Below are 14,946 nucleotides of genomic sequence, written 5' to 3' on the forward strand. Positions count from 1 at the left end.
TCCTTTCTCAATCTGGATTTCTCTCTAATCATGCAGATATTTGATTTCCTTAGGAAAAAATGTATGCTTATATATGCATTTATCCCAAGTCAAAAAAAAGGTCTAAAATGACACAGTGATTCAGTAGTGTTTATTTTATGATTTTCAGTCCACAACTCCCACAGTTAAAGCTATCCAAATGTCTGTAAGAACAACCTCTGTATTTAAAAGGTAGAGGGACTAGTACATAAATTATGAAAGAGATATGATTACAGCAGTGCTACAAAACAGCTGGAGGCTGAGCCAGGACTTGCTGCTACTAAACAATACATTGTGGAAAATGCTGGGAGTCCTGATTATTTCTGACTCTGAATTTTAATTGTTTGCAAAGCTATCAGCTGTTTTGCAGTTTAAGCTCAGAACAGGAATGTATCCCAGTAGCTTCCCCAGCCTGAGTTTGTGATCTGTAGAGCCCTACAGGAGCCACTGTGGTGCAGTTTGCTGTGGAAGGGAGCACAGGGAGCAGCAAAGCCTGGGCTGTGCAGAGCTGACCACAGAGAAGCACAGATTGACAGCCAAGCCTCAAATGTCAACAGCTGGCTGGGGACACAAGACTCAGCACACTCCCCTTTATGGGAGTGCAGCTGAAAAAACGTAGCTTTAGTAAGAACGAGTGATGGCAGAGTGTCATGAAGAAGTGTGCTGGAGATTGTCCAAAAATCACTGACAAGGGAATGAGCAAAAGTCAGATTCACCAGAGAGGCTCATCACAAGCAGACATTAAGAAGGAAAGGCTGTTACAGGTGTGTGGCAATGTTTGGCTGTGCATTAACCATTCTATGATTTTCTTCTTGCTCCTCTTCACAGTAACTAAACCTTCCCACCCAACCTTCCCCTCTTCAGAAAATCTACCTTAGCTTTCTTAAGATTCACGTACTGTGATCTTGGCACCTGGTTAACAAATGTTTTCTTAAAAATTGCTAACCAGGTCTCTACTTTCAAGCAGAATATGCCTATTACTATGAGGTGTTTTAGCTCCATGTCCTTAAAAGCCAAAAGAAAAGACATCAAAACCACCCAACCCACTAACCTCAGCCCTCCACAATCCCACATCAAATGCCCAAACCTCTCCCTCATATAAACCCAAGAGCCCATTAACAGCCAAGAGGTGGTGTTTGCTATCCATTCACACAACAGCAAATAGCTCAGTTACAGGTCTCAGAGATTAAAGATACTCAGAAGGAACAATCCAAACACATTCATTTATTCATTTTCAGAAAAGGAATACTATGACTTAGCCCATTGTTTTCCCTTTGACAGGGGAAAAGGTGAGCTGAAGTGAAATTACCTGCGCAATACACTCCTGCAAATTGGAAGCAACTTTATCCTGCTCTTCCTTAAGGATTTTATAGAGGATTGCTCTGCGCTCGCTGTCCTTGCGCAGCAGGAACAGCCCGGAATCCTTGTCCTCCACGGAGGGCGAGATGCTCCGGTCCTCCGAGGCCGAGCCCTCATCAGGGACGCTGTGGCAGCCACCCAGCACAGCACAGGCACAAGAGAGACCTCAGCATTAGCAAGGTACCAGGACTACCAGAAGGGAGCAAGGACACTTCTGGGGTTAAAAACTCATTTCAAACTACAGCAGTAGATTGATCAGACTGGTAAATGCTAATTTTGAGACAGAAGATGGCTCAGATTCTCTGCTGACTCAAAACCCACATGGTCGATTTCCCCCTGCTAAGAAGCTGGCATTATTGTCAGCTTTGGGGAGGAAAGCAGAAACCACTCATGTTTTCTGGACCCATACTGTAACATATTCATTTGAAAGTATTGCTCTGCACTTTGGGAGAAGCAGAACTGTATTTCTGCTTCCCATTTTGTCATGAGTACATGGAAGGGTCAAATCCTCACTTAACTCCTAAATCCATATCCACTCAATCAATAAGACCACTGACATTTACTCACTGGAGGAAGGAAAGTGTAAAAGTACATGGAAACCTTAAAGGAGAGGAATGATCGCTCATTATTAAATATAGACAATGTTTACATTAACTGGTAATCTGTCTATGCAACTTACTGATTGACACATGCCCTTACCTAACCATTATGTGAAAAAATTGCCATCAGATAAAATAAAATGTGAATTACACCCACAGAATCCCTCAAGGGTGTTAAGTGAGAAGCAAGTATTTTACCTTAGTAAATGAGAAATGGGATGCTTTGTGTGAATCTCTGAAATGGATCTCTTTGGCCTTTCGAAAAACACCTCATGCTGTACATCAGAGTCTGGTGAAACAGAGCCGTGCTCACTGCTGCTACTGCCAGCCTGCTCCCCATGGATGGGCAGTGGCAGGGATGTGTTCCGAGTATAATCTGGGAACGGACATGGTAAAATGTGGGACAGAACTAGGCCAAAAAAGGCAATATGCTTTAAACAGCTGTGAACATCTTCACTGATACCAAGACCCCATTTTGCAAAACGGCTGAGGGAGAAGTAACTTTGTTGATAAAAAGCAGTAACAGAATTCAAAATTGCATGAACACACAATAAAAGGTTTTAACAAGTTAACTGCTAAACCCAAAGACAGCACGGGTACTCACAGGAAATGCTATTTTGTTATCCTCTCACACACACACACACACACTATCCCCCTTGGTGCTGGCTCCACAAAGTGGCTCAAATGGATATGAGCAGTTTAAAGAGCCTGAATTGAACCAAGAAGTTCATCTGCTGCTCCACCACAGCCATCTCTCCTAGCAGAGACCACACTACTATGTGCCCTCCTCACCTTTAATGGGCATCAAATTGCCCCCTCCATACCTGAGATATCTGCCTCACTCACATGTACCCCTGCCCTTAGCTGGGACCCTCACTCTTAGCACTGGCTTGAAGGACATCTTCCTTTCCAATTCATCTTAAAAGTAAGAAAAAAATTAAAAACAAAACAAAACAAAAACAAAAAAACAAACCAACCCAGATGTTGAGTTTATTGTAATCCTGATTGCCAGTTTGCAGCTGTGAGGCAACAAAGGTAAAGAAGTTCTCTCAACCCAAGGTGAACATGGCCATGGAGCTAAAACATGACAAAAGTTTTTGATGCTTGTCACTACAAATTCTAGGAGGTGAGGGAAGGAAGAGAGCTAGAAGTTGAAAGCTGTTCACAAAGCTCTGACATACTCCATGGCACATGACTGATGTTCAAACGGCTGAGGTTAAGCAGTCACAAAAATGAAACAATGTATGTCACCTCATGAAACCTGGGGCAAGGCATCTCAGTAGGACAGAAAATTGACAGCTGCTGTCCCAAGAGTAAGGGCTGAAAGATAGGAAGAACTTCAATTTGCACTGGGAGTGTGTGTGTACAGACAGGTGAAAGAAGCAGCAAGACCAATGGCCTTCCCTGTTTTGAAACAGACAGTTCGTCATATGAATATTTGGCAGGTCTATATTAAGGTTCCTTATCTTATCACTGAGCAAGTGGCTGATATATTTGGGGTTGGGGGAAGAAGAATCATGGTATGCAGATAAAACAAAACAACCCATTAAACAGCTACTTCAGCACCTTTGTGCCGGATTTCAATGTTATGTATCAAGTTTGAAAATGCTGACCCAAACACCTAACAGACTCACATTTTCAGGTGTCAAACTCTATGAAACTCAGACCTCTGAAGTGTATATAATTGCAAATCTAAAATGCAGAACTGCTTTGGAAATTCTTTGTCAAATGTCACTCTTCTAATTTTAATTTAGTACAAATGAGTCATTTATTTCTGGGGAGAGGAAAAATGACCTTGGGAGGTTTCAGCAAGCAAAATACAAAATAAGCGAGGCACTTTATTTTCTGGGAATTATTAAATTTAAATAAGCATAATCAAAAATCACAGATGTTTTTCATAGCTGAGTTCCTGTCGTTTCCTGGCACAATAAATGTCCTTTGCAAAAGAAAGTTCTTAATGATTCCAATCTTTAATATAACACTTAATGATGATGTTGGCTTGGATTTGGCTGATAATTCCTTACCTGAAGGCTTGAATGCAATTTTGCTTTTCTTGCCCTTGTTCACTTGCTTCAGGAAAGAATCTCTGAGCAAATCAGATGCTGTAACACGTTTACTAGGATCAGGTTCAAAACAGAGCAAAATGAAGGCCTTTGTTTCAGCAGACACTGATTCTGGAATTTCAGGATGAATCTTAAACATCCCAACCTGCAAGTAAAACACAAATACTAATTATTTTTATGAAACAACTTCAAGGACACCATGGGCCAAAGTTCTTATAATACAGTTGCTCACACGTCTCCTGACTCTTGTAGAAAAGGAGTGACCCAGGTCCCACATAAAGCAGTGAAGTGACAACAAGGTTCTAATCCTGTTTTATTTCATGGCAAACATGGTGTAAATATCCATGTGATATTACATAAATGCCAAGCTATGGATGTATATAATCATCTCCTTTCGGGCAATCTTGTTATCTGGGCATTATCGACACCAAGTGCTTCAAATACTCCTCTGACCAGCCACAAACCCCTCCCCCTATTGCACAGAGCTGTCTCTCTCAATTGCTGACTCCTCCAGCATATTCATGCCCAAGAACAGCAATAATTTCCTCCTCTAGCACCAACAGCCTGGGGCTACACCTTTTCTGCTCTGCCACTGACAAATTTCCTTGCACAAATACACACACTGACCTTGCCAGACCTTGTCACCATCCCCCCTCTCGGGCCAGATGTCTTTCTGAGTCTTTCAATGTTATTTAATTAAAAATCACATGATGTCCAAAGGTTTAACAAGATCCTTGTAAAAGCATTCTTTAAGTAATGACTCTTATTTTAAGTCATTACTTAAGAGTCTCTTTTAAGACTCTGTCTTTAAGTAATGAAAAATGTGCTTCTACAGATTGCTCTCTAGTGATTTTTCCAGCTCCTTGCTGCCTTCTTATTCTCTAATATCAATCTGGCAGAACTGTTTGGAAGCCAGAGCTGTTACAACCTTTGTGCACATGTCTGCAGAGATTATGGTTTGTAGTCTCAGCATATTTACACAAAACACATCCTGGAGAACAAGCACAAAGGTAGTGTCCACAAGGGAGACAGCAGCCCAGCAGTTAAGTGCCATCTGCTTTCAAATAATCTCATTACAGAGCTGCATTAACACGCTGTGGCACTATTAAGTGCTCACAGTACTGGTTCAGCTTGAATACAAGCTGAAGGAAAAAATGCTGAGCAGTCCTACTTCTGTTTGAATGACAGTGCAGTAATAGAATGCTAATAGGGCTTTAAGGCCTTCCAAACCATGACCTGAGCACATTCAAGACTCAGTGCCACAAACTGGCAGCACTCTCGTGCCAGGTTTCACTCTTACGCGCTAAGAAAAAACCTAGGATAATTTTAAACCAGGGCCAAGAAGTCTGAAAGCATGTCTCTGATCCTATCTTAATCTCTGTTGCTCAAAGGGACTAAGTTTTGTCACAACCACCTGCAAATTCTATGGCAACACTAGTGTACTTGGTCTCCACTGAATGCCATTTGTTTGCCTTCTTTTCCCACAGACACAGATGCACACATTCTGTCTCACAGAATAAATACTGTGCAATGCACACCCAGCCAGGACCTATCCAGTTCTTGGTTTACTAGCCCCTTTTCTCTACTTTGCCCAAGTCTTTGGTCATTTGCAATTTCTAAAGTGACTTCACAGGGAGACTTAAACCTTCCCTCTCCTCACCTGCCCTAAGCACAACAGAGCATTCATGTTTGGAGGTGGGGACCTCAAAAGTTCAATATTCCAAGATTTCCAGACTTCTTTTTACATGTTTGCCTAGCCAGCCTGTTTCAAATCCAGTTTCCAGCTTGCTTACTTTCATAACACAGAAAAAGAAAACATGGTTTGTACCCTATGGTGTCTAGCAAGACAATTTCAAACAGGTCCCAGTAGAGCCACAAAACAGGAAACAAAACCAAATGCCTGCCTGTAGTACATTAACACAGTCCACAATAAGAATGCTAAAAACTTTCAATAAACTGTTCTGAAAAATAAGATGTGTAACTCACTGAGCAGTCACAACTACATGCCAGGTACATAAGGTTAAAAGGCACCTGCCAACAGAATTGTATCTGACATTTACAGTGATGTGGAAAATAGTCCCTTTCCATGGCTCCCTCAGGAGAGCTATAGTGAGCCAAACCACGTTCATCCAGGCAGCTTCTTCTGAGGTATGCCACAAGTTGACAGCACCAAGGTGACCTATTATACCACTGAAATAGGTGTATCAAAACATATAATCATCCCTTTTTTGCCTTTTAACAGTGGTTCATGGGACAACTCACGGGCTTAGTGTGACGTATGACATTACATGTCATGCTGAATTGCAGCCCAGATTTCTGTACCTATTGATAAAGACTTGATTTTGCCACCATGGTTGCATTAATGATGATACTAAGCTCACATAGTGGCTTTCAACAAGATATATGAAAAAATTACAACATTGGTAATTTAAAGCAGTTTGCAGAGTTATGAATGGGATATTTTCCCCCCTAAAGGAATGAGAATTCTCAAGCATAACTGAAAACTTAAGTGCTTTACTAAAGGTCTACTGCAAGCCAAGGAAGAACCAAAAATTTTCAGTCTACTTATTTGAAACATTATAGTTGTTACACTCCTGTTAGTTACAGAGATAGAACAAGTAACTTTTACAAAAAAATTATTATCAAAACTATGTGAAGGATTCTCAAGTGTTAATTTTTGCTTTGAAAATGGATACACTAAGAGAAACAATGTAATAGAGACAACAGCTTACTGAGGAGGTAGCTATGACCTGAAGGACTTGGAATGAAAAATACAGAGTATTTTACTCCTTTAATACATGCTGGAAATCCTGGAGAGCTATTCCCCTGCCCTCTTCCACCACATCTCCTGCATCCCTGTTGCAGAGCCTGGGCCTTTAAAACATTTTCTTTTGGGAAGGAAGCTTACAAAAATTACTTAAAGGAGCAGAAATAACTTGTTTGTCATTACTGGGGAGACTGATTACAAGAAGGAAATCATAAACCAAGAGCAGGAGATGAAAAAAGTAACACAGGGGATATTAGTTTTCATAAGCCTTCACTCATTTTTCAGATTGCTGCACTGAGTCATGACCTATTTCCAGCACAAAAATAACTGATCACCCCTAGAGCAATACAGCTTAGAGAAGGGGAGGATCTCTGAGCAAGAGTTTAAAACACAGGTCAGACTATGGCTTTGTGCAAAACAACCCATGTAAGACAATGTTATTACCAATTAATATTATGAAATTGAGCTATAATCAACAATTCATCAACTCTAAAGCAAAAAAGCTGTGTTTACCTTAAACATTGCAGCTTGAGGCTCCCCTAGTTCATGAAATGGAGGTTTGCCTGTTGCCATCTCAATAATGGTACAGCCCAGGGACCAGATGTCAGCAGGAGCACCATATCCTCGTGGTCCTTTATCGATGATTTCTGGAGCCATGTACTGCAAGGTTCCTGGTCAGGACAAAAAGAGCAGCCAAGTGTACATTCCTCATACTTATTAAGGAAGATTAACACAACACTCAGCAAGCCAAAAATTGTGAAATGCAACCTGTATAGCCAAATACCTTATCTCCCATATCAGCACTGAAAACTAGACAAAAACTTATGTTATAGCATCCTTTTTTAAAACCATCTTTTTGCCCCTCCTTTCTAACACAAGGTTTCAAATGCTGAAAGTCTATACACCACATAATCCAATAGCTTCCCCAGAAAATAAAATTATATCCAATTTTTGCAGACATCAACTTTTAAAGATTATGCACGTAAGAGATGGCAAAATCTGAGAAGTGACAGATAGTCTTCATGAGAAAAATTTTTCATATTTTACCCCAATAATGAGAATACTAGTGACAAGGAATTTCAAACAGTTAGTTTGAAAAAAAGCTAGTTTTGCAAATACAGGGCAATAAGCAAGGCAACTCATCACAGTTTGTCTAGAATTCCAGGATTCCTTGGATGTGCTTGGGATTTCTGACATCCAAGGTTAGCAAAAAAAACCAACCAAAAACCAACCAACCAAAAAACTAAAAAACAAAAATCCAACAAACCAACTGGTTAGAATTTCTAAAGTTATACAGATTGACAAAATAAGACCCTGCCTATAGAAAACCTGAGTGTAATACTAGTAATAATACTGATAAAGTACAGTAAAAACTTAAATAGAATCAATTTGGTATCCCTGTTATTGAACCATTCACTAACACAGCTAAGGACGTCTTTACAGGAAGAGTCCACACCACCACCAGCAGAAACCTCTATATGCTCAGAGTGTTTTGAACACTACAGCTCTTTCTCCACCTGAATTTCTATCAGCTCTGTTATGACATCTTTAAATAAAATTATTTTTCTTCTTCAGAATGCAATAAAACCATACTGCCATAGAGCTGTGAACTGTCAAGTAGTGGACATATGGTGAAGATAAAAGGGTATCATATGCTCATTGATGTGACTGCTGCAGAATGAAAGTTCAAGCCACAGCTTTGCCCTCAGGCTGTGTCTCTTGAATGGAGGAATATAATGTTTAAACCATCAGAAGTCCTGCTCTTCAAACCATGTGAATGTATTACATAATACCTGAAATCTAGGGTTTATGTACTGCATTACAGAACAAAACCAAATTTCTTGAGACCTTTTATGGTCCTCTGGGGTATAGCTACTTGCTTACTGATTTAAATCCAAAATGATAAATTTAAGTATTTATTCACATGGCAAATTACATCTCAAAGGCACAAACAGGGCTGAAAATTTGCAAGAGAAGAAAAAGGAAGGGCACAAGGAAAGAGTTACCTCCTTTTATTACGATATGGTGACTTTTCTTAAGATATCAGTTCTCCATATATCATCCCTACTGACAATCAATTGCTAAAGAAGTCACTGAGCAGCATGTAAAATACAGGCAAAGAGAATGATAAAGAGTAATAATGAGATAATGAGTAAAAAAACCTGAGAAAGGTAAGTTACTTCAGAACTTTAATTTTATTTGCATGGCTTCTTTTGTAAGAAAGCTGGAGGAGCTGCAGACATGCCACCAGAGAGGTAAAGGGAAGTCTTGATTTTCACTTCAGTGAAGTTTATCTTTTGTCTTCCACTCAGAAGCTGTCCATGACTAACGGCTTTGTCTGTGTACCATTTACTTAAACTGCAGGCAAGTAAGAGGCCTGTGATATCAGCCTTTGTATAAAGCCATATAACAAGTAAAACCACCATGTTACCCACATCCACTGATCACAGAAACTATGTGACCACATATTCATTTTTTAATGTGGAGTTTCCCCCTCTGCTCAGCAATTTTTGTTTTCCCTGAATACTACAAGACTTTAAAACCTTGTTGTATTGAAAGCTATTCTGTAACACATCAGCCTAAAATTTTCCTGTGAACTGTTCTTTTTACTGTTGTTTTCCAGTTGGTTGGGTTTTATAATTAATACATCAAAACTGAAAGTGTTCATAATTTTGAGTTTGGTTTTCTGCACTTTGAAACATACATCTAGAAAGTGTGCAAGTTACTAATACCAAGACTGTTAAATGAAAAAGTTGCTAAATTCAAATGTTTCCAGATCTAATTGCAACAATCAATTGTTACTTAAGGAGCACTTTGAAGAAAAACTTTTACCCCCAAAAAGTAAAATATAAGAGAGTTAAATTAAAAAAAAAAAAGTCAAGAAAGCTATCAAGCCTATGTTTATGGTGATCACACTCCCATTTACTCTGCCCTGCAGAGACCCAATACTGTTTTCATCACTAAGCCAAAGAGCTTCTTGGCTCAAAAGCTAAACCTGTCATGTAAACCCTTATACACCCTGCTAGACTAATCTTACCTGTAAAGGTTTCAGTGCATGGATTGATTCCTGCCAGCCGTTTGGAAGTTCCAAAATCTGATATCTTAACCACACCACTGTAGGTGTTCACCAGAACATTGTCCCCCTGTGGTTTGGACAGGAGAGGGAAGGAGGGGTAGGAGAGAGGGAAGGAGGGAGGGAGGCAGAGAACAGGGAGGAGGAGACAGAAAAATACAGATTCTCAATCTCAATACTCTTTCAAGTTTGCACTTATCTTGGTAATACACCTTTCTACAAAGCAATATTTCAGGAGCACAAGGAGAAGGAGGTGCTTTATACCTTCCTTCTGTTTTCAGCTTCCATGAAATCCTAGTAAAAATCCTACTTCAGATTAAAGCAAAACTAACTGAAGATAAAAAGCAAATCAAAGAAGACACACAAAAGGAAAAGTTACCTTTATATCTCTGTGTACAATCTGGTTCTCATGGAGATACTTGAGGCCTTCCAGAATCTGCTTGGTGTAAAATTTAATTGTAGGTTCTTTCATTGGGCCCCACTTAGATCTTAAGAGAGCTGAGAGGCTGCCTACAGGAGTTTAAAAAGAAAGTGTATCAAGATAGCAAATTCCCCAAATTAACATGAAACATGTAAGTCTGGATAAAGCCTTTGCTCAATATCCTAATATAAAAGAAAAGCAGTACCTATGATTAAGCCAAATTCTTGCTAGATCACTCATAGCAAATAATTTGCTGCTACTCTGGACTGATTATTTCTTATTTGCCAGGTCAGATTCTACTCCCACAACAAGAAAAAATGTTCTGACAGAGCTGGATCCATCCCTCTCACTTTACTGTGACAACTGCTGAGACTACAACTATCAGCCATGTAGCCCATAATGAAACAAGGACCTTATGTAACACTCTACCATGTTGTACATTGTACTTCATGAACCACAGGCATGGGCAAAGACAAGCTGATTTTCGTGAGGCAGGAGGGTAGTATCTATATCAGAAAGAGCCTTCTCTTTACAAATATGGCATCAACTTCTGGCAATATTCAGAGACAGGAAAGAAAGCTCCTGAAAAAAAACCTTGAATGGATGTTCAGAGTAGGAGATGGGCCATCTACACATCCCCAGTTCTAATAAAACTAATCTTTAAAGAACACAAATATTTAAATCATGGGGCAAAATAAAGAACAGTTTTACTTATTCAGCACAAAATAAACTAAGTACAGTAGGTCTACTTAAGGCCAGAAAAATTCAGCTAGAGGAACTGACAGCTTTCTGAAGTAAAGTTTTCTCAAAGAATCTCATAATCTGAACAGCTGGTTCCTTTTTAAGACTAGCTACAGAGTTTAAAATATCAAAATTGGTTCAGTAATATCTTGCCATTAGCAACTAACCACAGCACACTTTATTGTGCATATATGAACAGGAAACAACACCAGCTGACACTGTGAACAAGTGTGGGAAAACAAGTGTAAGTGTTGATATAATTTCCTCACATCTGCATGAGTCATGCAGGTCACAGTGTCTCAGCTGTCAGGTGAGAAGGACACAAAGATTCAAAAGCTAAATAATTTCTCTACATTCCTAAATGCCCTGGATGCATTTAATTACACTTTGAATGTTTGTCTGGATCTTTCTTAGAAAATCTGAACCTTTCCCCCCATTTTTCTTATTTCTGCTTTTACTTTGCAAATTAAAATAATGCAAAATCTAACATTCATTCTGACACATCCTTGACACTGAAGAGTAAATAGCAAAATGGAGATGGAAACAAGGTAGAGAGGTTACAAAGATTTTACATCCTCTTCCTCCAGCAGAGAAGGCTAGAAGAGTGAAACTGGAAATTATGAGCAAGGAACACATTTCACTTTAATCTCTAATCTATCTAGGGAATAGCAGTCCTTTGTACACAGCAGTTAAATAACAGTACTTAATTGTTCTATCAGTGCTACTGCTCAAAAAGAAACCTACACTGAAAGTTCCACTCATCATTCAGACACTTGAGCTCAATGGACTATACAGCTCTAACTCCACTATTTTTTAGCACATGAGCATTTGAAACCATATACTTTTAACGACTTCTCTTTAGGTTTAGAATTATTATAGAAAAGGGAGAGGGTACTGGGACCTATATTCTTCAAATTTACTCTTTCTATAAGAAAAAGGACTTATACAGTTAACATCCCAACATAAAAGCCATACAGAGTGCACAAACACATTAAGTGCTTATCTACTGACTTTCAGTTGGTTTGGAGTCCCAAATGCTTTTCCTTTGGCAGACCAAACTCAGCATGATACAAACCTCCTGGCACCTGCTCCATAAAAATCTTAATGTACCCATTTTCTGAAACAGATCCAAGATACTGGACAATGTTCCGATGCTTTAAATATTTGTGCAGTGCTATCTCTTCATGAAGAGGTTGAGAGTACCTATTTAAAAAAAAAAAAAAAACAACCAAGGATTATTTCATCATGCAGGAAAAGGTTCTAGGCTATGCTAAAATGCTAGTTTGACAACAGAATGGATCTGAGGGATACCACTCCAATTCTCAGCAAACATCTTGTCCACAACCTTAAAATGCAGTGTCATTCCTTGCCTATTCCAAAAGAGTACAGAGACAGATCTCAGAGGAACTCTGCTGAAGAAACATGCCCTCCAAGAATTTATTTGTGTGTTTCCTGTATCAATACATAGCACTGTCTTTGATTCCAGAGCTCCTCTCATGCTTTTCACCCTCCTCAAAAAGAATACAAATGACATACAACTGCAACCTAAACCCAATGTCTCCTGGAATGTAAGATACACATACTAATTATTAAATTGTCATATTTATGATATGTATCATATACTTTCCCAAAAAATACAAAGTCTTTATTCTCAAAAAGGTACTTTTGGATAGTAGGAGGAAATAGTAATTGAATTTCAGTATACTGGCATTTTATAAACTAACCACACAGAAACACATGCTAAGAAGAGCCAAATTTTCAGAAGACAACTGCATTTTTGTTCACAGTGTGTATATAACAATGAACTAGGTCTTACCTGCTGTCTCTCTCGGGTATTTCTTTGATGGCTATTCGGACCTGGTTGCTAAGGTCTCTTCCAGCATAAACTATTCCATAAGTACCTTTCCCTAGAACTACCCTTTCACCATTCTCATCATAATCATATTCATACTGCAAGCAGAAAAGATAAACAAAGCAGCACAGAAATTGTTATCACTAACACTTGACATTACAGAGAGCCTTACTGCCAGTTTAGCACAGCACAAAGGTCTTGCTGCAGTGCAGCTGTAGGACAGCAGGTTATCCACCAGCCCCGTGCTTTACACAACTTGTAGAATTTCCATCTTACTTGCTTTGTAATACAATCTTCCTTAACCAGCTTTGAGAAAGATGCATTCATCCAAACCGGGAACATACCAATAAATCAAATTCAATGAAACATTGCTGTCAAAAGGACCCATTCATGTATTGTCTCTAAGAACTGCTGACAGAGCCTTCAGAACATTAAATATATGGAACATAAACTAAAATTTTGAAACCTCTGGTTTAATGAATAGATAAAAGTAACTGGACCATTTAGTCATCCCAGAACATCCCCTCTCACCATGAGATTTTTCCAAAGGGCAGAAAAAATGTTCATCTTGTCGACAAATTATTTTTTAAAATAATGGTGGTTTCCACTGCTGCTGAAACGTGCTGCGTCATATTTCCAGCTGAATAACTCCATGCTGGTTCACTGACTTCAGTAAAGTTACACTCATTTACACCACCTTATATAGCGACCTTGTGACAGAACTCTCCTACTCTAAAGGAGTGAATGATGCTTAATGAATGCATACCCCAGACACTACATAAAACCAAATTTCTTATGGAAGTTGGGTTGAACAGCATATCCATGATTCAAATCAGGGAACTTATGAAGGATGAAAGGAACCAGACAATTTCATAGTTTCAGATATTGTCAGGAGTACACAGCTCTCCCCTGCTATCTTCCCACATCCAAGAGGATATCCCATATGGGAAAACTGCAGGGTATTCTCTATGGCCTCATGTGATTTCTCTATTAAAAAAAACAACAAAACTTTTTACAGTGGCCATAACTACTGACTTTTCTATCAATGACTACTTTTTCTGCATTGTCCAATGTAACTGTGACAAGAATGCAGCCTTGGAGAATTTCTTTGATGTGCCTTCCCAGTTCACACTGCAGCTCTGCTGCTGCAGTATCCCCACTCCCCCTCTTCACCTTGGCAAAGATGGCAAGTTCCATGCTGCTGTATGGAATGTGCTAAAGGAAAGCCGTCTGTCACTTATCCTAACAGCATATTCTGCTCAGTGGAACTAAACTGGAGCAAGCACAGCTTTAGCACAGCTCCATTTACCACATTTCAGCACTTCACAGTTCACAGCACAATCTCGTTACACGATAGGCATAACTGACCCAAAACGCCATATGCAAAACTTGCCAGGCTCTTTGGTAGGAGCACATCCAGCTTTCACAGCTATCATATGACATAAAACTGTGCAAAAAAAAAGACAGCAGTCACATTGCAGAATTTAGGATTGACAGCAACCCCATCTGCAACACACTGGTCCTAAGCCAACCTTTAATTACCATGGAGAAATCTATGTTCTCCAGTCTGGGTGCCATGATACACGAAAACTGTTGGTATTTAGAGTTCAATGCCAGTTAGTAGACAGTTTAATAAACTTGTATATACTTGATGTCACTTTACATTTGCCTCTTCTCATCCCAACAGCTACAAATATTGAATAAACCACTGCTGGTTGCCAAAAATCTGAATAAGTGATCCACTGGCTGTGAAATCCAACCAGTAGGTACAAGTAAACAAACAAGTGTTCATATCTGACCTTCTGTAAGGCAGAGTGTTCTCTACATAATCCAACTGGGGTACAGCAGGTATTCTTAAAGTAATAGGAACTTCTTCTTATCAATATATGGAAGTGAATATCCCAAGGCTGAAGGAACTGCAACATTCACACTCCTTCAAAATACTTGCTAGCTGTAAAATTAGACTGAAGTATATACATAAAATATACAACCCCGAGTGACAACATGCTCTTAAGAATTCTGACTGAAATCAGATTTTCTTGCCCCAGACTTT

General features: G+C 39.3%; 1 protein-coding gene across 3 annotated transcripts in view; it reads right to left on the reverse strand.

The window, feature by feature from the left end:
• MAP3K15 (mitogen-activated protein kinase kinase kinase 15) overlaps positions 1-14,946 on the reverse strand; it is an 81,232-nt gene that overhangs the window by 4,776 nt on the left and 61,510 nt on the right. For all 3 annotated transcript variants that reach the window (XM_059839857.1, XM_059839858.1, XM_059839859.1), the window contains 8 exons: positions 12,858-12,991; positions 12,117-12,244; positions 10,259-10,389; positions 9,844-9,949; positions 7,320-7,477; positions 4,001-4,184; positions 2,175-2,352; positions 1,328-1,502 (listed from right to left, as the gene is read on the reverse strand). In XM_059839857.1, the coding sequence (XP_059695840.1) occupies positions 1,328-1,502; positions 2,175-2,352; positions 4,001-4,184; positions 7,320-7,477; positions 9,844-9,949; positions 10,259-10,389; positions 12,117-12,244; positions 12,858-12,991 (1,194 nt within the window). The remainder of the gene's footprint in view (positions 1-1,327; positions 1,503-2,174; positions 2,353-4,000; positions 4,185-7,319; positions 7,478-9,843; positions 9,950-10,258; positions 10,390-12,116; positions 12,245-12,857; positions 12,992-14,946) is intronic.

This window comes from Haemorhous mexicanus, chromosome 2 (assembly GCF_027477595.1).
Source record: "Haemorhous mexicanus isolate bHaeMex1 chromosome 2, bHaeMex1.pri, whole genome shotgun sequence".
NCBI classification, from domain to species: Eukaryota; Metazoa; Chordata; class Aves; order Passeriformes; family Fringillidae; genus Haemorhous; species Haemorhous mexicanus.